Genomic DNA, 24028 nt, shown 5'->3' with positions numbered 1-24028 from the left:
CCGGCCAACTCCGCTTTGCGCGCCCACAGTATAGCCCAAAAAACCGCTCGCCCTGGCACTTCCTTCACGCGACGCGTGTCCCCGACGCCAGGTGACGCGCCACACCGCCCGCGCCGTCGTCGACGGCCATCGCCTCGCCGTCGCTCTCCTTGGCCGCATATCCCTTCCCCAGGCAGCGCACCCGTGCCCAACTCGTCCTCCTCCTCATGCCCCACGATACACAAGGGGCCGCGACCCCCCTCTCTCTGCTTGCCCCGGAGCTCACCGTGAGCCATGGCCGCCGCCGCCCACGGCCACCACGGCGCCCCGCGCCACCACCCCCTCTTTCCCCAAACCAAGTACCCCAGCACAACCACCGTCTCCCAGTGACCCTCCCAAACCCGGCCGCCGCTCCCAATCGTCGCCGGCAAGCCGCCGCCGCGGCACAAAGCCCAGCCAGCCGCCCGCTCCACGTCGATCCCCCACCTCCGCCCTCTCCCCGACCAAGACAACCCGCCCACGGGCTCCCTCTCGCGCTGGTGAAGCTCCCCGGCCCGAGCTCGCCCCAAATCGGTCGCCGGAGCGCCGCCTCCGCCGCTCACCGTCGCCGCCGACTCGCCACCTCCGGCCGCCCCAGACGCCAATAGACCCACCAGCAGGTAGCACTCGCCGCCCCCTACCTCCTCCACACCTTCCTCTCCGGAAACCGGCCGGCCGCCGCCCTCTGTCGCCTCCTCTGTTCCTTGAACCGGCCAAGGGGCCTAAACATAATATTAGTTTTGTTTTTAAATTTTTGCAGTGAATTTGTAAAGTCAATAGAAATTCGTAGAAGAATCCTAAAATAGTAAATAAATACTTTTTGGAATCCTTATTAAAATCTCTACAATCTGGAACCATAATATGACATGTATTAGTTAGAAATTTTTGCTACAAAAATAGATTTATGTTTAATAGTGCATAAAAGACTAGTTGTTCTTACCTTTTTACTAACTGATGTTTGAAGCCAAGTCATGCTATGAAATTTTTATGGTAGAATATACATGTGATCTTAGTGTTACTATAAAAATTTAATGGTCATTTCTCATGCTTAGCTATAGTTTTATTGAAATCTTGTTTTGTACCTAGTTGAAATAGTTTTATTTCTTCAAGTTGTCTACTGTGTTTCATGAGTTGAAACTTTTACAGTACCTTTAATTTGGTTCCTAATTACTATGGAAAAAGTTTGAGAATCTTTAGTTGAGCCCAGCTTGCCCAAGTGATTTTTATTAAGGAGAATTGCATTAATTAGTGAAAAATAGGTTTTATGCATGGAAAAATAAGATATTTTTTTACTGTAGACCTTAATTGAATATCTGAGCATTCCTGCAAATGTTGAGCTTCTGAAACTTAATAGTTTACTCTATATAAATTTATCTTACACATGCTTTAGAAAGGAATCTTATTTCTCATGTCTGTTGTATAGCTCTTCTAGTTCTGAAAATTTTATAGCAAGCTCATCTTAAGGAATCCAATCTTTGGTTAAAATATCTTTACCAGCACTTACATTCCCTAGCCGGGAGAATTATTTTTGAGTAGAAATGCTTTTTCAGTTCTAATATAAAAGAAAAGTAACACACCCAGCTCTTTTATGAGTTAGTATAGATACAATTGCTACTCTATAAATGACTGCCCAGGAAATGTTAATTAAGAAGTATCATGTCCAAATTCACTTAGGTGGACTGCAACTTTATCGTGAAGGAAAACTAATAACACCTAAATCACTAAGCCACTCGGAACTTTGCTTTCATACGTATACATTGTTGCATTTCATTTAGGTACGATAGATGAACCACGTGAAGGATGTGATGTTGGAACCGAGCCAGAAGTCGGTGAATGGTGAACACGTCTAAAAGATGGACGGATGGATCCCGATGTGCATGACCGAAGGAAGATGCTCGCCGAGCACTTGTCCTCTAACTAACACTGACCTAGTGTTAATTCCAGGCAAGCCCCGGAGCATATCCTATCTATTTTTAAATTTATGCAACTTATTACTGTTTCTATCTACTTGCGCATTTAAGTTTACAGGAGTTGCTTGGAACCGTAGCTGCATGATCCTAGGTACCTATGCTTGAACACTAGTATGTGTAGTTCGCTAGTTGGCTAGGCTAATGGTTCGGTAGAAGTCGAGTGATTTCCTGTCACTCGCGAGAACTATAGGAGTTGAATGTCTACTACATACTGCAACTATAAGGCTCACGGGCGGGGTTGTGGTACTTGTGATACCCCGTCTGTTTAGTGAAAATAGATAAGGCCGCAGTGTGTGGTAGTGGTGGTTAAGCTTTTGAAAGTACTAACCACATGCCGAGAAATATGATAATCGGTAAGCTTAAGTACCTGATCGGCCCGGCGAGTGGACTTCTCCCTCACCTTCTTTGAACGTCGTTTCTCATGCGCGCACATGCGGGTGCAGAGTCGTCGTACTCTGTAGTCGAGGACGGTGACCCTGATCCACAACCCGGAAAGAAAGGGGAAAAGTCGCGTGGGCGAAGCGAGATGTCGATCCCCATGCGTGTGTGTTAGGTCTGCCTGGCCAGGTTAACAAATTCGATTCGAATCGTCCGCTTCTCACGGTTTGGGACTGCTTAACCCTTTTGCCACATAGAGTAAGAAGTGAAAGATGATGATGATGAATATGGTTGGCTGTATGATGAAAGATAATTGTTTCCACCATGTATGCTATTGGATAGATGCTCACATAGAATGGTTAATTGAACTAGAATTTGGAAGCTAAAACCTGAAATTAAGGATCTACTCTTTACTGTTTTTCGGCAAACAAACCCCTCAAGCCAAAAGCCTTGCATGTCTAGATAAAGGGCTAAATATACCCTTAGTCGGGTAAGCCTTACTGAGTATTAGTATACTCAGCCTTGCTTGTGGCTTTGTTTTTTAGGTGATACATTTGAGGATGGATGACGTCATGTACGGGCTTCATCATGACGTCTTGTTTCGTCGCTAGACTATCGTTCGTTTTCCGTCACTCTTGAGCTCTGTTGTCTTTTTATGAATTCAAACTTGGTTTGTAATAATAATTCAATTTCATACTCTATGCTGTAAAATTTGTGGAATGTTGCATTCTCTGGACTGCTTTGTCGATCATGTTCAAGTGGTTTAATCGGGATTTTACCCGACAACACTGCCGGCTTACTCCGTTTTAAGTGCGTGTTAACCCTAGTTACTGTTTCGGTAATAGTTAGCCCACTTAAGCCGGATTAATTTAGGCGGGGCTGCCACACCGAGGGGGGGCGCCCTCGGGCCAGTCATCGGGAGGCGTCAGTGTGCCGCGGGCTCGTAGGAGCAGCACGAGCAAACACAGCATGAGCGCCCGGTCAGAGTAAGTGTTTTCGTCTTTACCCTTTGTATTCATTTACTTGACCCTCCAATCCTGCTTATTTCGACGTTTCTTTCCCGATTGCTCGGCTGCAAGGGCGGTGCGAAGCATGCGCCTCACCTCGCACCGACCAAGGCCCTCAAGATCAGGGTGTTTGCTACACCGCACACGGCGCCGCAGTCCCTGCCCGGAGTGGACATAGAGGCGGAGGCCGAAAAGCTCCGCGAAGCGGTGGCTCGGGGGGACCCTGGAGTCCCAGCTGGCCCGAGCGCAGGAGAGCGGAGGCGACGCTAGCCGGAGAACGTGGTGCCGGTGGTGGAGCTGCCGGATAGCAGCGAGGGGTACGGCGATTCTAGGGACCTCGATCCCGCCGCGGCGACCAGCGCCGCCGCCCGGATTTCTGGGTTCATCTCGGCCTCCGAGGATGTCCTTTGCACGGAGATGTATGAGGAGCTCGGTGATGAGGACGACTGGGCGATCGTGCGATCCGAGGTCCCCTCGGAGTCTACCCACGCCGTGGGAGAAGAAGGTGGTGACTGGCAGACTTACGTCATCCCCTCGGAGTCTGCCGATGCCGAGCGGGAGGAGGGCGACGCTTGGCGCAACCACATGACCGTCGTGAGCCAAATCGAGGATGGCCTCTCCCGGGTCGTGGATCTCTTTTCGAAGGCGTACCACGACTCTTGCAATGTGAGTGTTTTGTTCGCCCATTTTCGATATTACGGGCATGTTTTTTTCTTATGTTTCTTCACGCGCCTCCCTATTTGTAGCAACTGTTGTCCATGTCGAGGGAGAAGAACGAGAGGCTGGCACGGCTGCACTCCAGGGTGCACTGGCTTGGCTCGCACAATGACACCCTAGCCGCGCGACAGGAGGAGGCCAACGCGCGAGCTGACCAGGTGACACCTCTGGAGGCGCGCATCCGCGAGCTGGAGCAGGAGCTGGCCCGAGCCACTGGTGAGCGCAACGCCCAGCGAGCCGCAGCTGACCAGAAGGCCCAGGAGGCCAAGGCACGTGAGGCCGAACTGCAGCAAGCCAGAGCGGCGCTCGAGCAGAAGGAGCAAGCCCTCGAAGCGAAGGAGGTCGAGCTCCAACGCAAGGAGACCGAGCTCCAACGTGAGAGGACGACTGTCGCCATGCTCACCGGGACTCTCGAGGAAAAGGGCAAAGCCCTCGAGGAAAAGGTCGTGGCCCTCCAGAACGCGGAGGCTACCCTCAAGGAGAAGGAGGACTCCTTGTCCATGCTCGAGGAAGTCACACGGGTCCAGCAGGAAGAGGCGCGAGGAGTTATCGCGGGTGAGTATCTGGGTTTCGTTGTTGTTCGATTCTATTTTGCCACAACTTATCTTGGTTCCCTTATTAAGAGCTGAAGAAGGCGGTGGCGGATGAGACCGCGGTGAAGGAAGCTGCCAACACCGCGTTCACGTCGGTGCACGACGAGTACGCCGAGCTGGAGCGGACCGTCGTGGCCGTGTGCCAGGAGCTCGAGGGGGCGGATGCTCAGTCGGTAGTTCGGTGGTCAACCGCCTGCGAGTGCTAGGCAGTCGGATCGCCGAGCACGCCAAGAGCACCTTCCGCCTCGGCGTCCAACGAGCCCTCACCGTGGCTTCGACACACTACGACATGGACCTCCGGTTGGTGTCATCGGGGTACGTCGTCCCGACCGGTGCCAGCGCGGATGCCGCATCGGCCATCATGAACGACGCCGATGCCGCCGTCGAGGAGTTCGCCACCGTCCTAGCTAGGAAGCTTGAGGCTGACGTCCCCCCCGATCGCCGAGTTCGACGCCGTTGAAGGTCCGCAGGGGGGAGATAACTTGTAGGAAATCTGGGCCTCGGAGCCCATGTAAATAAGTTAGTACTTGTCGTAGTTGTACTTCTGAATTAAGTAATTCGTCATCGTATATCGACGGTGTGGCCCATCGAGGCCTTGTGCGTTCGAGCCCTCATTTTTTCTACTTTATTTCTGTGTTCTCGTATATGTTTTAGATAGGTTTTGGCGAGGAAGTTTGCGTTCATGAACGACTTAGGCGTAGGGAGGTGAGTGGGGATGCTGTATCCCGGAGGCGTAGGCGGTCCCACGGCTCGGCCGATCCCGTTCCTTAGCCATTTATGCCTTGCGTCTACCTTTCTAAGTATATGAGAAACTTAGATACAGAAATTTTTTGAAAAAACGTTGGCAATTTTTGGGGACGTTTGGGGTTACCCCCGTAGTAGCCCCCGAGGGAGGCTTGGCTTTGCCGAGGGTAAAGCCGAGCGTACATCAGTGCTCGTGCGCATACGAGCCCCCAAGGGTCCGGAAAGTTCCCAAAGATAAATAAGTAAAGCATACTCTTTATCATTCCAGGAAAATTTCTAAGTACTACTACGAGCGATGTACAAGTAGCTTGGAATTCTAAGGGTAGAAGTGACGTAGCTGCTGGATGTTTCAAGCGTTGGTGACGACTTCGCCCTTTCCGTTAGCTAGCTTGTACGCGGGTGCAGCCCCCCGGGGGTGGCCTTCGAGGGTGTAGCCCCCGCGGGTGGCCCCCCGAGGGTACAAGCGATGGAGAGAAAGACCTGTAGAGAGTCGGTGGCTTGAGAGCCCATGTAGTCGGATTAGCAATTTACCCTAAACATATTTTTATGCGAGAAGACAGATTAATGTAAACCGGCAGTGTTGGCCGCTCGAGGCCTTGTGCATTCATGCGCACCGTTTTTGTTACTAAGTTTTCGTGTTCTCGTATGTGACTTAGATAAATTTCCGCGAGAAAATTTTGCATTCGTGAGCAACTTAGGTGTAGGGTGGTGAGTGGAGATGCCGTATCCCGGAGGCGTAGGCGGTCCCGCGGCTCGGCTGGCCCCGTACCGTAGTTGCTCACGCCTCGCATCTATTTTTCTAAGTATATGAGAATCTTAGATACGAAATTTTTTCGAAAAACGGTGGCATTTTTGGGAATGTTCGGGGGTTCCCCCCGTAGTAGCCCCCGAGGGAGGCTTGGCTTTGCCAAGGGTAGAGCCGAGCCTAGCTCAATGTTCGTGCGTGTCGGAGTCTCCGAGGGTTCAGATGATTCCCAAAAAAATAAATAAGTAAAGCATACTCCTTTATCATTCCAGAAAATATGAAAACAAGCACAAACTATGTACATAGAGCTTGGAATTTAAGGATAGAAGCAACATAGCTGCTGGATATTCCAAGCATTAGTTCTTGGCGTCGTTCGTCGAAGTAGCTGCTCTGGATGCAGCGGAGCTCGCCGGTGGCTTAGCTGGTCAGTTCGTCGGTGGGTCCGCCGTGTCATTTGCCGCGTCATTGCCCCGCTCCGCCAGCTCGACCATGGAGAACTTCCGGGTGAGATCGTAGTCCTCCTCGCTGGAGTCGTCGGAGCAGGCGAAATAGTAGTCCGCCGCAGCTTGAAATGTCAGAAATGCTTCGCGATCGCGAACTTCGGAGAAGTCCGGGGCGACGCGTTCGCGCACGAAGATGTACCCCTCATCCGCGGAGTCGGGGTATGAATTGTCAGGTGGCGGTGCGACGAGGTTGCGGATCGAGATCAGATGATGACCCGGCGAGTCCTCGTACACGCCTACGTCGGGGCTGACGGATGAAGCGTGGGTCGCAGCAGGGATGTGCGTCCCGGGAAGAAGGGGCTACGTTGTGGTCGCGCCCTCCTCGGGAGGCATCGTCACTGCAATCGGTGGCGGTGAGACGGTGACATCCTCCGCCACGGTGACGGGCTGCGACCCGCCAGCCTCGACCCATGTGGGGGAGGCAAGGCGAGCCATTCCCGCAGTCGATGATGGTGAGGTGACAACGTCCTTCGTCGCGGCGCCGGACTGCGACCCGCTTGCTTCAACCCGTGTGGGGGAGGCAAGGCGAGCCGCTCCGCGCCGCGCCATGCGCACTCGCCGCGCGTGTCGGCGAGGGCACCTCCCGCGCCGGAATGGTGGTGTCGGTGTGTCGGGGCTGGCTCCGTGCGGGAGGATGTCCGTGTCGTAGCCGTCGCCGGTCGCGACGAAGTCAAGACTCCCGAACCGGAGCGTCGTGCCCGCCGGAAATGGGCGCAACTCGTTCGCCATCCAGGAAAAAAGAGAGAACGAAGACAAGATGTCATGCAGCTGGCCCCCTACCTGGCACGCCAATTATCGGTGCCTAGACCCGACGGCCTAGCACCAACTAGTGATGATGCTGCGTGTCCCTAATCCCAGATGGTTGATGCAAGAGGCAACACAGTAACGCACGGGTTTATCCTGGTTCCGACCGCGGTGCTGTACGTCCAGCAAGGGTTTAGGGTCTTGTACCGAGGTGCCTGTAGTAGAGGGTACAAGGGAGGCGAGAGAGGGAGGGAAGCTCCCAGGTCTCTGCTAGAGGAGGGGTTGATTGAGGCAACTGCCAATATCGGGGCTCAAGAGCGTGTGTGCTCTGTGAGTTGTGCTGAGTGTAGTGTTCTGCCCAGATGGATCAAACAGAGACCGTCTCCTCCTTTTATAGACACAAGGAGGGGTAGTGTACATGTACGGGATAGGGGAGAAGTCGTCGTTCTTCCCCAAATCGGGGTTGCACAGTGGTCGACTACTGTATAAAGTACACTGCGAGTACTGGAGATCGTGGCATCGGGCGTGGCAGTTGTCCTGGGCATCGTCCTTGGCCTTGCGAAGATCGCGCCGGTGTTCTGGCAGCTCCAGCGGGCGGCGTGGTGGTTGCTGTGGAGGGTACCGTCCTCTGCGCTTGACGTGGCGGCGTCCCGAGGGTCCGGCAGGCGGAGGTCTTGATCTGGTCAAGGCTTGGTCCGCGCCCGAGGGTCGTGCCCATGCTATTCGAGAGTTCTACAGTAGAGTGAGCACAAGGGAAGTACGGGGAGTTGGCAACACAGCGGCTGGAGCAGCGCCGAACACGTCTCGCACAGCGTCGTAAGTTCCCACAGTGGCGCCACAGCGTCCGGAATGGCGGAGCAGTGACTGGAGTTGGCGAACGGGACTCCGGTCACAGTCACTGTGCGGAATGGCGGCCTGACGCCGTCTGACCCGAGCGCTGCGGAGGAGTGGTTGGCATTTAATGCCTCTGTACGACGGGAGGGCGAACGGATGGTGGTTTGTCCTTTCTGTCGAGGGGTGGCCTTGAGCGAGGCGGAGTCGCGGGGTGTAATCAAAGGTCTCGGCGGGGAGCTCTCGAGCGAGGTGGAGATCGCCCCGCGGGTTCGAGGGGGTGCGGATGGGCCACACTGTGTACTTGGGCCGTGGATTGGGCTTCTTTGAGATCTTTCCTTTCCTTCGGATCGGAGGGAGGCTGTAGGCCTTGGTGGACCCGATTGCCTAACACGTGTTTGCGTTTTTAGGGCAATTTAGTCTCCTGGTTAAGGTGCCCCTATTCATGGTACCCGACAAGGCACAAATATTAATAATTTCTTATAAAAATGGATTACTAAATTTATTTGATTTCTCGAAAACGAGCGTTGTATTTCTTTACCAATATGTTATTTTCCAGGTTGTCTCTCTTGGTTAGTGAGGCATCGAACATTCTCAATTTCGCCATTCAACTATCATTTTCCTAAGAAGTTAAATAATTTTAAATTTAATCAAATTTATATATAATAATTTTAATATTTATATTGCAAAATTAGTAATATTAGATTATTCATGTGATATATTTCTATATTAGATTCAGATTTATTTGGAGATACAAATATTAGTAATTTTTTACATAAATTAGATCACATTAAAATTATTTGATTTCTCGGAAAACGAGAGTTGTATTTGCGGATCTGTTGCTTTTCCATTCTCCCTGGAGGTAGCAGACTGCAGACCACTAGCAGCGCGTTGGTGGCCCTGTCATTTTTCTCTTTTCCTCCTCTCTTTAATTTTCCACCTCAAACGGAAATAGCTGGCTTCAACTCAAGGACAGCAACCATCAAACTAAACACTTGTAGAAACCGCCGCGACAAATCAAACGGGAATGATCTTCATCCATGCAAGAACTTCAGTTTAGAACAGTCAGACGATATGGTAGTACTCTTCCTGCTTAACAAGGAGCATGTAAGCATGTTGAATGATCAAGTTCTTTTTGTTCCGAATCCATGGAGCCGTGCATTTGTTGTATGGACACTCTACTAGTATATTACTGATGCTAATTAAGGATAATAAAGGGGAAACTGACAAGCCGAGCCATGGCCATCCCATGCTGGCGTGCTGCGTGCACGGGCCGGGATCACAGGCTGCTAATGGACAAATGGACAACGCAGCTCATGCAACCCCAAACGATCGAGCAAATTAAACCATGCATGTTACCACGAATCTAGCTAAAGGAGAGGCGACCTCGCTCTCCGGCCCTCTCGCCGGCTTTCCTTGACCAACAACGGAACGTGACATCGCAGTTGCAAAGCTAGATTCCTCGAATGGTTTTCTCCCTTTAGGAACTGGACCCATACGTCCATGTCGACATGGACGTCGAAACCACCGTATCGCCTGATAGATCTACGCCGGAGCCCAGAACTCATTGCGGGATTGTTTGGCACGGCTTCACCTAAAACAGCTTTGGGACGCATAGCTTCACTTATTAACAACTTCACTAGTGAAGACAAAACCGGTGAAGCTAAAATACTGATTTCGTCTGGCTTCTGGTTCATTCTAGTATAGGCTAAAATAACTTTAAATACAACATCTCGATTTGCATGAAATAGATAAAGCTGAAGCCAAAATAAGACATGAGAAAGAGAATCCTCATAGATTTCTAGCACAGACGACCGGAGTTAAGAAAAAGGAAAAGCACGTGTCCTTGCGAGTCAAATCGACTAGGATTAGTACCAGTGCGGCTACAAAATAGAAATTAATCGTGCGTGCAACAACTACTAGCCAGTAGCAATACAGAACAATATGTTTGCTGAATGTTAGCTTTAAAATCTTTACAAAAGTAGCTACAAACAGAATCACCACAGTTACACAAAAGGTTATCAGTCCTACACAAACAGCTTTTCTACCTGGTAGAAACATCATGGAAGGTGTCGTGATTTTGCATGAAACCATCCACGAGTTGCACAAGACAAAACAGAATGGAGTCATATTTAAAATTGACTTCGAAAAGGCATATGACAAAGTAAAATGGTCTTTTGTTAAACAAACTCTTGAAATGAAAGGCTTTTCTCATAAGTGGTGCCAATGGGTGGATTCATTCATGAGAGGAGGACACGTGGGCATTAAAATAAATGATCAAGTAGGACAAGATTTTCAAACAAAGAAATGATTGAGACAGGGCGATCCGTTGTCTCCTATCCTTTTTAACATAGTGGCAGACATGTTGGCCATCCTAATAAACAGAGCTAAGGTGCAAGGACAAATAAAAGATGTCATCCCACATCTGATCGACGATGGTTTGTCGATACTCCAATATGCAGATGACACTATACTCTTTATGGACCATGATCTAGAGAAAGCAATCAATCTAAAGCTACTCCTGTGTGCTTTCGAACAATTGTCTGGACTCAAGATAAATTTTCATAGAGTGAAATCTTCTGCTTTGGAGAGGCACAACAATGTGAAGCTCAATACTCACAGTTGTTTGGTTGCCAAATAGGGAATTATCCTTTAAAATACCTGAGTATCCCAATGCACCACAGAAAGTTAAGCAATGGGGATTGGAACATTATTGAAAAAGGTTTGAGAAGAAATTAAGTAGTTGGAAAGGGAAACACCTATCTGTGGGGGGTAGATTGGTGTTGATTAACTCAGTTTTAACGAGCCTAGCGATGTTTATGCTTTCTTTCTTTGAGGTCCCAAGGGGAGTCCTAGAGAAATTAGAGTATTACAGATCCCGTTTCTTTTGGCAAAGTGATAACCACAAAAAGAAGTACAGACTAGCTAAATGGAGCATTCTGTGTCAACCAAAAGATCAAGGTGGTTTGGGCACAAAATAACTTAGACATTCAAAACCAGTGTTTACTAAGCAAGTGGTTGTTTAAACTGATCAATGAGGATGGCCTTTGGCAAAATCTACTAAAGAGAAAATACATAAAGGATAAACCAATTGCGCAGATCCAAAAAAGACCAGGTGACTCACAGTTTTGGTCGGGCTTAATGAAGGTTAAAGACAAGTTCCTGAACTAAGGTAGTTTCCAACTAAACAATGGTGAGAACATCAGGTTTTGGGAGGATAAATGGCCGGGCAATTTCACTCTTAGTCATCAGTATCCTTCCCTGTATAACATTGCAAGAAAGAAGCATATTTCCATTGCAACGGTTTTCAATTCCATTCCTTTAAATATCTCTTTCCGACATGGTTTGGTAGGGAATAATTTGGTATTATGGTATAACCTAGTTGCAAGGATAGCTCAGGTGAGATTGAATGATAGGGAAGATGTCTTTAAATGGGGTTTACACCAAAGTGGAATTTTCTCTGTCCATTCAATGTATAGTGCTTTAATTTGCAATGGCCTTGTACGGCAGAATAGGACCTTGTGGAAGACAAGAATTCCCCTTAAGATTAAGATTTTCATGTGGTACTTGCATAGAGATGTGCTAACTGAAGACAATCTAGTTAAGCGTAATTGGCATGGTAGCAAAAAAAGTGTGTTTTGTTCACATGATGAAACTATCCAACACCTTTTCTTTGATTGTCATTTTGCAAAATTCATTTGGAGAGTGGTACAGTACACTTTTGGTTTGGTACCACCAACGAGTGTTGCTCAACTCTATAATGATTGGCTATTGCGCTTTGACTGTAAATCTAAAACGCAATTAGTATGTGGAGTTTCTGCGCTTTGCTGGGCTCTATGGTTGAGCATAAATGATATTGTTTTTGACGATTCTCCTATAAAAATTTATATGCAGGTATTGTTCAGGGCCACACATTGGCTTCGGATGTGGTCGTTACTTCAAAAGTGTGATGATGACACCAACTTGTTGAAGGATGCATGCCGATCACTGGAGACAACGGCTATGCAAATTTTCGCCAACCATGGATGGAGATTTAACAATAGGATTGCTGCTTAATAAATTCTCATAAGATCTTTGTTGGTGTCTCCTATTTACTTTTGTAAATTTTATGAGTGTGTTTGCAGACGGAGGAACTGCAGTTTGATGTAATAAGCGGGTCATAGGCTGTAGCCTCTATGAGGTCAAGGACGGGATATTTTTCCCATCATCTAAAAAAAGCAATATATTTATATATACTCATAGAATCGAACGGACAGAGCACTGTTTTTAATTTGTTTGCCATGTGCCAACAAAGCAAGGTGATGCTGCAGTTCGAATGAACTTTGAACACGAAAGCAGCATGTATCATTAAAAAAAAGAACACACGAAAGTAGCAAAGCGATGCCATCATCTCATCTGGAGCGAACTCTGCCGGGACGGGTGGTTTCTGACGCGGTGGCGGCAGGTAGACCCTCCAGATGCAGCCTGCGTGACGCACGCAGGTTGCCGAGGTTAGATCGAATGAATCGAATCATTAGGATCCACATGTACACCCACAGGCCGGTTACATGCACAGATGATAACCCCCCGCCAGTTGCCAGGATCTGGCCTCCCCTGAACACGAGCTGCCGGCTCGTTTTTGTTAAGGCACCGGTCGTGCTGCGACTGGGGCTCTCCTCGCCCAACCGCCCGGCTGGCCGGCCGGCGCGTAGAGGTTGCAGCCGCAGACCCGCAGTAAAGGTTAGGTAGGAAAAGGAGAGATGATGATGATACTGCGCGTGTCCTGGTCTCCTGGAAAGGAAGAAAGGCGAGAGCAATGGCATCCGTTAGGGGGGGCCCTCGAGTGTAAAGCAAAGGCGCGGCCTTGGTGGGACGACGACGACGACCTGTGCCCGTGCACGGTACAGGTGGAGGCGCGGCCGCGCTCCGGGGCAGCCCGCGAGGACGACCCGACGGGTAGCCGTGACGACGGCGGGTGGCTCGTCTTCTAGGCGCGGAAGGAGATGGCGTACGTGTAACCCCGCCCCGCGGCCGCCTGACACGTCGACGGACCTCGGCTCGAAAGGTGCCGGCGAGTTTTGTATGTATAGATGATGCGGCCGCGGCGTCGTTTACACATGTGCCGCCGAAGCGAAGCATCTGCCTGCGCGGTTGCCGATTGGTGACACGTCGGTGCGACGCGGCCGGGTCGTGACGCCGTTACACGAAGCGGAAGCCACCGCCACCCACGATCTCCAGTCCTCCATCCTCGGACCGTGCTGGTGGGGTGGTTACTCCCTTTCAGTTTCAAAAACTACCGAGCACTGAGCCACCGGCTTCTAGTACTACTAGGCTTCCAGGCTTGGGCGGACCGAGTCGCTAGAAGGTCGGTGCCTACATAGCCAGACGTGTGAAAGCTTCGTTTTCACCGATCGAGCCGGAGCTGGCATCCATTTCCAACCGATCTCCTCCTCTTCTTCTTCAGATTTTCGCCGGGCACCGCCAGTCTGCTGGCTGCCACAGCGGCTTACCTTGCCAGCAACGCGGTGGTGGGGACGCGTCGCATCACAGGCGGCACGAAGCGGCGCGGCGGTAATCGGCCGCCCACCAGCCGCCATTTACGGCTGCCTGGCCCGGGTGGAGCAGGTGGCTGCGTGCTGCCGGTTAAAAAAACCGGCCGGAATCGGTCCGGTTACCGCGGGCATTCATTTAGTATACTTTGTGGGCATTTGAATTTAAACTAAAAAAGAAAAAAAATTAAATTTGGTCAGTTACCGTTCAAACCGACCGGTTACCACTCAAACCGGACCGGTAAACCGATCTAACCGATCGGTTAGCCGTTCGAAACCGGTATAACTGCGGGTTTTGAATTCAAATTTGAGTTTAACCGGTTTTTACCAGTAACCGGTTAAACCGGACCGTTTAGCCGAAACCGGGCGCCGGCGGTTCGAACGAAAGGGTCGGTAAAAAAAATCCCTGGCCATAGCTCGGAAGCCAACCGGCCCCTGGCTGTTGCTTCGCGGCGCGGCCCCCATCCGGCCATCCGCATCCACACCACCGCTCGGAGCGCGTCCAGAAGCATCCCTCCCTGTCCCGGGCTCCCGGCAGGCGGCATCACACGCCGACCCGACCCGACCCGATTCCCCCGCACCACCACCACCGGCTGGCCTCATCAGTCATCACCTTCTCCTTCTCCACCGTCACCTACCCACATTCTTCTCGTCGTCCCATACTTTCTCGCCTTTTATCGCCGTCGGTCCGGGCGCCGGTCCCCAAGAACGATTGGGCGACTGAGTGAGGAGAGCAGGGGAGGAAAGAGAGCGAGGGTGCGACGCCGAGGGGAGCTCCGGCCGTGCCTGGCAGCGCATCCCGCCGGCGCATTCTTCGGGCCACGAGAGGAGAGGAGCTGCGGCAGAGAGTGAAAGGCCGAGGTTAACCATGAAGTACAACGCGAGGAAAGACGCGGGCGGCGGCGGCGTCGGCGCGCCGTTCGCCATCCCGTGCGTCGACGTCAAGTCGTTCGTGGCCTCGCTCGCCTTCCTCACGCTGTTCGTCGCGTTCTGGCAGCTCCAGCCCTACGGCTCATTGCTCACCGCGGCTCGCTCCTCCGCCTCGCCCCCCTGCGCCCTCCTCGCCACAACCGCCGCCACCGGCTTCACCTCTCCTAACGCCACGGCCGGCGCAGCCGCAGACACGAAACAACCGCCGGCGGATTCAGGTACCACCACAGCCGCCGCTGCGGCTACTAGTTCCGCCCCCGTGCGTCCGGCGCGGCCGGAGGATCCGATCAAGCGGGTGCTCCGGCCGTACGGCAGCGCGGCGGCGCTGTTCGTGCAGATGGGCGCGTACCGGGGCGGGCCGCGGACGTTCGCCGTCGTGGGGCTAGCGTCCAAGCCCACCCACGTGTTCAGCACCCCCTACTTCAAGTGCGAGTGGCTGCCCAACCCCACCGCCGGCGACCCCTCGCCGCGCCCCGTCCGGACCAAGGCGTACAAGATCCTCCCGGACTGGGGCTACGGCCGCGTCTACACCGTCGTCGTCGTCAACTGCACGTTCCCGTCCAACCCCAACGCCGGGAACGCCGGCGGCAAGCTGCTCGTCCACGCCTACTACTCCACCGCCTCCCGCCGGTACGAGCGCTTCGTCGCGCTCGAGGAGGCGCCGGGCTCCTACGACGAGTCCCGCTTCAGCCCGCCGTTCCAGTACGACTACCTCTACTGCGGCTCGTCGCTGTACGGCAACCTCAGCGCCAGCCGGATGCGCGAGTGGGTGGCATACCACGCTCACTTCTTCGGGCCCAGGTCGCACTTCGTGCTCCACGACGCCGGCGGCGTCAGCCCGGAGGTGAAGGCGGTGCTGGATCCGTGGGTCAGGGCCGGCCGGGTTACCGTGCAGGACATCCGGGCGCAGGCCGAGTACGACGGGTACTACTACAACCAGTTCCTGGTGGTGAACGATTGCCTGCACCGCTACCGGCACGCCGCCAATTGGACCTTCTTCTTCGACGTCGATGAGTACCTGTACCTGCCCAACGGGCAGAAGCTCGACGAGGTGCTCGGCAAGCTCTCGGGGTACTCTCAGTTCACCATCGAGCAGAATCCAATGTCCAGCAAGCTCTGCGTGGAGGATCCAAGCAGCGATTACTCGAGGTTTGTCTTACTGTTTCCTCGTACCACATGCTTTAAATTGGTTTGATTCATACAGATGCAATTTCGTTTTGTATTGAAAACTGCCCCGGTTGCTTCAATCATCCTGAATTCACGCTTGTTGTTGGCATCATGTTAGGGCCAAAAGGAAACAATGGTTTCCTATTTGAGCAATCAAACAGACATTCTCAGATTGGTTAAGAAAACTAGTCGGTGGCTATTTGTTTATGCAATTTGCTGACCAAGTTGGTAATGTGTTGTTGTTTGTGACCTTGCAACCTCACATGATTCCCATGTCAAACTGTATCCTCTAAAGTCAGGTGCAAATGTTCACCACTGAACCAAAAACTCTAGTGCAAATGTTGACGGTTGAATCAGATATTGTAGTAAGGCATTTGTTAGGTTAATACTCCTATGTTTCATAGTATTGTGTGATAATATGCTTATGCATAGCAAGTTGGATATAAAAAGGGGCATCTTTTAGTTTTACAAGCTGAAAATGCTGTACAAATGAAATGTACTTTATCACTGGCTACAAAAATTGACAACAATCTCAATTGAAAAAATATGAAAAATGAAAAAGCTCTGCTTAGGCAGTTAGGCTTAGGCGCCTTCTATACCACTTCCACTAAAAATGAACTACCAGGGTACATTTCAGAACACCTGCTGATAAGTTTCTTAGCAGGTAATTCTTCCAAAAAGAAAAAAGCATTATTTTGCTGAATATTATTCTGCTATCTCTGCATGAGAAAAATTTATTGATTCCTTTGTTCCCTAATTGATTATCTAGTTGGTATATCTTACTGTTCCATGGTAAAGCATCTTATATGTGTGCCTATTGATGTGCAGAGAATGGGGATTTGAGAAGCTCGTCTTCCGCAACTCCATCACCAAAGTTCGTCGCGATCGCAAGTACGCCATCCAAGCTCGGAACGCGTACTCAGCCGGGGTGCACATGTCGCAGAACGTCCGCGGGAGGACAACCCACAAGACGGAGAGCCTGATCAGATACTACCACTACCACAACTCCATCAACGCCATGGGAGAGCCCTGCCGTGAGTTCGTCCCAGTGCCGGTGAACGGCAGCACGATCATGTTCGAGAAGACCCCCTTCGTGTACGACGATAACATGAAGCGAGTGGCGGGCGAGATCAAGCGGTTCGAGAAGGAGACCATCGGATCGGTTCAGACATAGCAGCAGATCGGAAACCTAAGGTTGGCGGTACATATACATTTGACATTCTTTGGATGGTTGGTTCAAGCGTAGCCTCGCTCTGGTGCCGCTATTGTGGGGCGGCGCCACTGCATCAGGCTGGGCCTGCTAGTGCTAGGCCTAGGGGGTGGTCCAAATGGTGTAAAGTTTTGATCTTTATCGGCGTGAGCTCTCTACTAGTACAAAGTCACTGCTTTTGCTGCATTTTTTTCTCTATATCTTTTTCTCCTGTAACTCGCCGCATCTGTTTATAGTTCCCTGCAGACTGATGAAGCTGGCTTCTAGTCTTTTACTAGATTCATTCATTCCATATTCAGGAAGCAGAGGTGATTCTGATTCCTTCTCGTCTGTAGCTTTGGAAGCGCAGGAAACTTGAGCCTTTTTTCCAAGCCTGACGACGAGAGATGATGGCCTGAAACATAACGGCACTGCACGAGCTTTTGCTGCCTGTGGGACATTGGGGGCTGGCGGTGCCTCTGGCGCAGGGGCGGGGCCAGCGCCGTGCTTGCAAATCATTATCGGGTCGTGCATGCCGGGATGGGCTAGGCACCCAACTGATTGCGCGTGATGGGAGGATGTCGTGAAACGGGAAGAGTTGGGTTGGGCGAGGCCGCGAGGGGGGAAGCTGGAAGACGATACAAAATGAAAATGATCACTTGTGATGCCGGCCGGGCGGCTCCATGTGCTCGCACGTTGGATTTGCCTCGCGCGGCGGGCATGTCGGCGGTCGCGCTGCTCGAACACTGGATCAACCCCAGTCTCGAGGAATCGGCTTCCGGCTCGCAGCATGTGTCTGTACTGAAGACGCGGACGGGGTATTCTTTCTTTCCCGGAACACGGCTAATTGTGACCCAACCGCTAAATTAAAATTCTAATTAAACGTAATGGCCGTCATTTGAACACATCAGGCGTATTAGTTTAACGGCTTAATTTGATGATCCTTTCTCAACTCACGTCCCGATCGAAACAACACCGATAGTCCCACGTGAAGATGGGCACAGATGGTACAAACACGACATACATTTGAAAATACAACAATATATATAAGACCCAACCGCAAGTTTTACAATCAATTTAAAACATACATAATTTACACACTTTGTGTTACTGAAACTAAGGTTCTAACAGAGGTAAGAGTCTACGACTACCACACTTATACGCCGAGGCGACCCCTAACTAAGTGTCTGGCTCCACAACCTCCCATCCCTCTGCGTCCCGACGGATGAACTTGACGCAGCAGTGACAGAAGTCTACGTCTGAGTGCCCTAAAATAATATTTCAACAAAAGCCCTGAGCAACTAATACTCAGCAAGACTTACCCAACCAGTGGGTATAACCTAGCCCACATATCTAGACATGCAGGACCTTTGGCAAGTGAGTTGTTTTGCAAAAAAACATCTATAGTTGGATCCTTACTTTCAATGTTTTAGCCACATGTTCTATATAGAAAGACTCATCTAATGTTGGCCTATCTACAACAATCATGTTGGAGCATTACAATAATGATTCAAAATAGTTCCATCATTTATCACTATCATTTCTAATTCATTTCTACGAGGCGACAAAGAAATCAAGGCCCTCATAACCGCGAGACACGGCGAATCGATCCGATTAAACCTTGCAAGGTGGACCTAACCAACACGGCACGCAAAAGTCCCGTCGGACCCCACGCACCGACCTTTCCCATCCCTGCCTCGAACTACAGGACCGCTCCACCATCATATGGTCAGCCGAGCTCAACGTGAGACCACCAAAAATAAACATATGCATCCCCATTTCTCCGCGACTACTCGACTACCCCAGGAGGTGAGATGAAGTCCTGTACTTTCGAGGTGAGACAGTACTCGGCTTACCGGTTTCGACTACCTCCTACTTCCGGCATGCGGCTAGTACAATTCAATCCCCGATCAGCACTGCCGACAACGATCGGTCCTTAATCGACACAGACGGGGCTCCGATACCCAGGAATCCTGTCCTGCTGCCATACCTATACCTTGTCATCATTTCCCCGTCCGGTCTCACATTATCCATTTATCTCAAATCATACTCAATATACATGTACTAAAATGGCCATAGATCATATATCTCGCGAGTAGCCGGAAATTACTCGACTTCTAATCATCTTATATCTCGCGAGTGGCAGTAGAGCACTCGTCTTCTACCGGAACCCATTAAGCATAGCGCCTCTATCGTCCTATACATATTTAGTATAACTCAAGGAGACCTATGGATCATGCAACTAGGGTTCCAAACAATTCCTAAATCTAATGCACAAATAATAGAGACATATAAAGGTGTCATAATTTGAAATAATCGGATGTGCACCGGGGCTTGCCTACGGGCTGCTGCTCAGAGCTAGAGTCAGACGGGCCTTGGGCCGGGTACTTACGCCTCTTCCCCTGGGCTTGCTCCGGCTGTTCCTGTGGCGCCGCAATCACTTCGAACACGACGTCCTCAACAGGAGATGCTACACGAATGCATATGAAATAATTGAGTGCAGCTCAAGGATGCAACTATTATACTTCAACTGGAATGCCCTGCGGACTGTCCGTGCCCAAGTGGCGGACCGTCCGCAGTACAACTCTGCCGACCCACCAGAATCAACTACCTCTGTGGACAAATTTCAATCTATACGGCGGACCGTCCGCTCCAACATAGCGGACTGTCCGCAGTTTAACTTTGCAATACCACCAGAGGCAACGACGCCTTTGGACGAAATTTTAATCTCTACTGCGGACCGTCCGGCCCTCCTTGGCGGACCGTCCGCAGTTCACTCTGCCAATTCCACCAGAGACGGTAACATCTCTGGACAAAATTCTAGACGATACGGCGGACAAAATTCTCCAATAGCGGACCGTCTGCAGTTCAACCCTGCGAACCCCACCAGAGACAACATCGTCTCTGGACAAATTTTGATCTCTACGACGGACTGTCCGCTCTCCAATAGCGGACCGTCCGCAGTTCAATCCTACGAAAACACCAGAGACAACATCCTCTCTAGACAAACTCTATCCTAACTTGCGGACTGTCCGCCCCGCTTGAGCGGACCGTCTGCGGTTCGTCTTTTTAACATCGTCCGACAGGCGGCAGCAAGCGTGGCGGCGGCGGCGGTGGCCGTTCACCGGCGCCGGCGGCGCACAACGGAAGGGGAAAAAGGCTGGGGAGCACAAGAAACTCACCACGAATCCATTCCCGCGGTCGGTTCGGGCGGAGGATGACCGGAGAAGCGGATCGATGGTAAAGCAAAGCTTCAAGCGCCTCCAATGGTGACCGGCGGTGGTTGGGCGATTCCGGCCGAGGAGAAGCCGGGCTGGGGGTTGGGGAAGGTGGAGGAGGTGCCGGGGAAGGTTCTCACGCGAGGAATCGAAGTATGGTGGCCGGAGGAGGGAGATCGACGGAAGGGGGCGACGGCGGCGCGAGCGCTCTGGCGGAGCTCGTCACTGGTCGAAGAATGAAGAAGAGGAAAAAGGATATGACAGGCGGGTCCCACAACCAGGATAAATATCTAGGCGTTACTTTGGCGGACCGTCCACCGATCCGTAGCGGACGGTCCGCAGTTTTCCTGGGGGTTACACTAATGCACAGGGCCCACGCCGATACGCCTGGTACCTTACGATTGCTCACGTAACTGTCATACAGTAGAAAAAATGATCCTGTTCAAAGTTTGGAGAGCCCAATCACTCCGGAGTTGCACATGAACCTGGATTATGTGGGAATCACTGGGGGTTGGTTACAGTTATACAGTAGACCTGACGTGTACTGAAACCTCTTGTGGTCGATGGAGTAGACAGGGTGGAAGTCGCTGGACCGGAGAAGAAGGCAAGGTGAAGAAAAAAAAAGAGCACCCCGGCCCAAGGTCTTGTCCGTCAAATTTTTCATGTGGCATCAGACTGGACGAATTTTCATATCGGCTAGACTGGAAATTTGGGAAGGAGAAAGCCATGTCCTCACCTTTTCCTCCTATTAAAAAAACAAGGCTGTATAAGTCCAGTACAATACGCCAGGGCTGGAATTTGTGGTTTCCAAACAAGCCCACGGCCTACTTAATTGGATCATTAAGTAAGACAGCAGCTGCCTGGTACCGCTCTCTGAAGTAGCTTGTACATCCGTACATGATGAACTCAATTATACCAACAAGAGGAAATCCACGAACATGACACATTACTATATTGTAACACTCTGCGTGGTTGGTTATCTCGATCCCATATCGACGACCACCAATATTGTATAGAATTGACCACTTCTCCTTAGGTGCATCCTTAATCCACTGTGTGAAAGGTCCGCCGCCGGAACGTCTCCGACTGGAGGTTGAGGCCTGTTCCTTTAGCAGCTAGGCGCACATGTTATCTAGCACCTGCCACAATGCATCAAACTTCCGCTGCAGATTCTGAGTGCACAACATCTTGAAAAAATTCATAAGTTACTTATTCTTGAAGCGCTCATAAAAGTTTGCACCCATATGCCTTATGCACCACCTACTCACAACATCTGGCCATAGAGGAGATTGTCTTCGACTTCCTTCATGTAGTTGCCTTATTGCTTCTAGAAGACCTGCATGTCTGTCACTGATGAGGCAAACATCAGGCTTTTTTCAGCAACAACGTGAATCTTCACACGTTCAAGAAATCAGTCTCTGTGTTCTCATTCTCAACAAAAGCAAAGGCGATGGCAACCACCTGCTTGTTGCAATCAATTCCAATCGCTGTCAGTATTGTCCCCTTATATCTTCCTGTCAAGAATGTGCCGTCAATACATAAAACAGGAAGACAATACATAAATGTCCTCACACATGCACCAAAGCAGAAGAAAGCATGAAGCAGAAACCCAGATCCCCCATCTAAACTCGGTACAATGTAGGTATCAGTCACGCTTCCAGCATTTCTCTGCACAATTACTGACATCATGTGAGGTAGGTTATCATATGATGCCTCATATGTGCCGAATCTCATCTCAAATACCTTTTGTTTTGCCCGCTAAGCCTTTGCATAGCTGATTTTGTATTGAAAACGGTCGTCGATGTCCCTGATTATCAATTTGGGCTCATAATCAATTTTGTACACAATCACCCCATACATTTTCTTGGCTATGAAAGTGGATGTGATGTTACGGTGAGTTTGCGCAACAGCAGTTAATCACATGTATGTGGTGTAATAATTGAACACTCACAGTGTGTCTTGTACTTGCCCTTGTAGGCATATACTCGCCATGCACAATCGCCATTGACACACTTCACCTCATATTCTTTGCTGCTAGACTTCACAACTCTGAATTCCTTACTCAACGATATAGCCCAAAACTTCACAGCATCTTTCACAGCTTCAATGCTAGAATACTTTGCCCCTACACAACCTCATTCTCTCTGTATTCGTACTCATTACTCATAATATCTTGTATCACTGGATTTCCAAAACCCTAGTCTCGCCATTCACCTAGCAACGGGTAGTTCTCATCGTTTGATGAGTCTCCACATTCTTCCATCATTCGAGCCTCCTGGTCTTCATTCTGTACAGTTTCCACTATTTCAGGTATCCGCTCCCCCTCATCAGCTAAATCTTGCGGCTCAGGTTGAATGACATGCACGTTCTGATATTCTTTTTATCCTACCTGATCAGCTATACCTTGCGGCTCAGGTTCTGTGACATGCATGTTCTGATCTTCATTTTCTTGTTCCACTGCTTGGTTCATATGAGATGATGTACTTGTTGACCCTTCACCGAAATGGGCTGCCTTCTGGTGAATCTGAATTAGCATTGCAAGAGGCCACCCGCGGTAAATAGATGGTTGCATGTAAGTCCGCCATTCTTCGGTGTTTGCTATAAGCATCAACTCCCAGACACCCCTTTCAGTTCCACAATTCGTCACAGTCTGAACGGTTAGTAAATAAGTCTTTGGATTCACATTGAATATCTTATGAAGCCATTTGCGTATGGAACCAAAACTCCTCTCTAAGGGTTTATCTATTCCGCACTCTCTTCGTTCAAAAGCTGATATATCTACTCCATACGCATCATGAGAAATATAGTAGTCACCAAAATGAACTTGAAAACGAAGCTTGCTCGATATATCTGGACACACAATCATGATATTAAATTGATTGCTAATCTACTGTTTCAATAAAAAATAATTACAACACAATCTATTTGTAAAGCGTAGAAGAATTTTGGTTACCTGCAATCGCCGGCTCGAAAATCCGACAGGGCTTCACCTCTCTCCCTCCCTCTCTCTTTTTTCTTGTTTTCTGGAATTTTAGTGATGCAAATGAGGGGTGGGGGGACCAGCCAACCCTTATATAGGGGTGGGGGACCAGCCAACCCTTATATAAGGGTGGGAGAGCCGGCCGCCCCGCTGCCGGGCGACCGGCCCCCAGGGATCTAAACGTAATTTTCTCTGCGAATTTTTTTTCAGAATGCCCCTGCCGCCCCGCTGCCGGGTATATTTCTGTAAATTTCCAAATCGAAAATATATTTTTATAAAAAACGAAAATTAAAAATATAAAAATTAAAAACCCGCCCATGCGCACCATCAGGGGGGGTCTTCCCCTTCCGAAATCTCAGACTGTCTCCAATGGTACCCTCTAAAATCCACCCCCTAAAAGGAATATTCTTCTCCCTCTAAACAGATTCCGCACTCCATATCAAAATCCTCTCCAACAATACACTCCATACCACACCCCCTATACCCCACCATCCAATATTATATTTATTTTTTCCTCAACATTATCCAACGTACATTCATCCATACCCCTCTCTCTCTCAACGGTTGGTTGGGCGAATCTCATCAGGCCCACGAGCACAGGGTGGAGGGCAGCCGTACACCTCCAGATTTAGCGATTCTCTCTCCTCCCCCTAAGTTTGCCGGCTCCTTTCCAGTTCACCGCTGGAGCGGGTGGCGGTCCACGGTGCCCTCTAAAAGCAGGTACGGACCGTTTCCAGACCACCGCTGGAGACAGTCTCATGCGCCA

At 50.4% G+C, this 24028-nt stretch overlaps 1 protein-coding gene across 1 annotated transcript; it reads left to right on the top strand.

Annotated features, from left to right (window-relative positions):
• Positions 1–14321: 14321 nt before the first annotated feature.
• LOC120657002 (galactan beta-1,4-galactosyltransferase GALS1-like) lies at positions 14322–17377 on the top strand. Its single transcript, XM_039935247.1, has 2 exons — positions 14322–15857; positions 16704–17377. Exons 1-2 carry the CDS (start codon positions 14647–14649, stop codon positions 17047–17049), a joined length of 1557 nt encoding a protein of 518 aa, XP_039791181.1. The 5' UTR covers positions 14322–14646; the 3' UTR covers positions 17050–17377.
• The last annotated feature ends 6651 nt before the right edge of the window (positions 17378–24028 follow it).

This window comes from Panicum virgatum, chromosome 1N (assembly GCF_016808335.1).
Source record: "Panicum virgatum strain AP13 chromosome 1N, P.virgatum_v5, whole genome shotgun sequence".
Lineage (NCBI taxonomy): Eukaryota > Viridiplantae > Streptophyta > Magnoliopsida > Poales > Poaceae > Panicum > Panicum virgatum.
Note: the sequence above shows the minus strand (reverse complement) of the source record. Positions and strands in the feature narration are given on the sequence as shown.

Bases quoted from the DNA above. Each gene is read 5' to 3' on its own strand.
- LOC120657002 (XM_039935247.1), top strand. From the start codon at position 14,647: ATGAAGTACAACGCGAGGAAAGACGCGGGCGGCGGCGGCGTCGGCGCG. The intron at 15,858-16,703 runs GTTTGTCTTACT...ATTGATGTGCAG, and splicing joins CCAAGCAGCGATTACTCGAG to AGAATGGGGATTTGAGAAGC.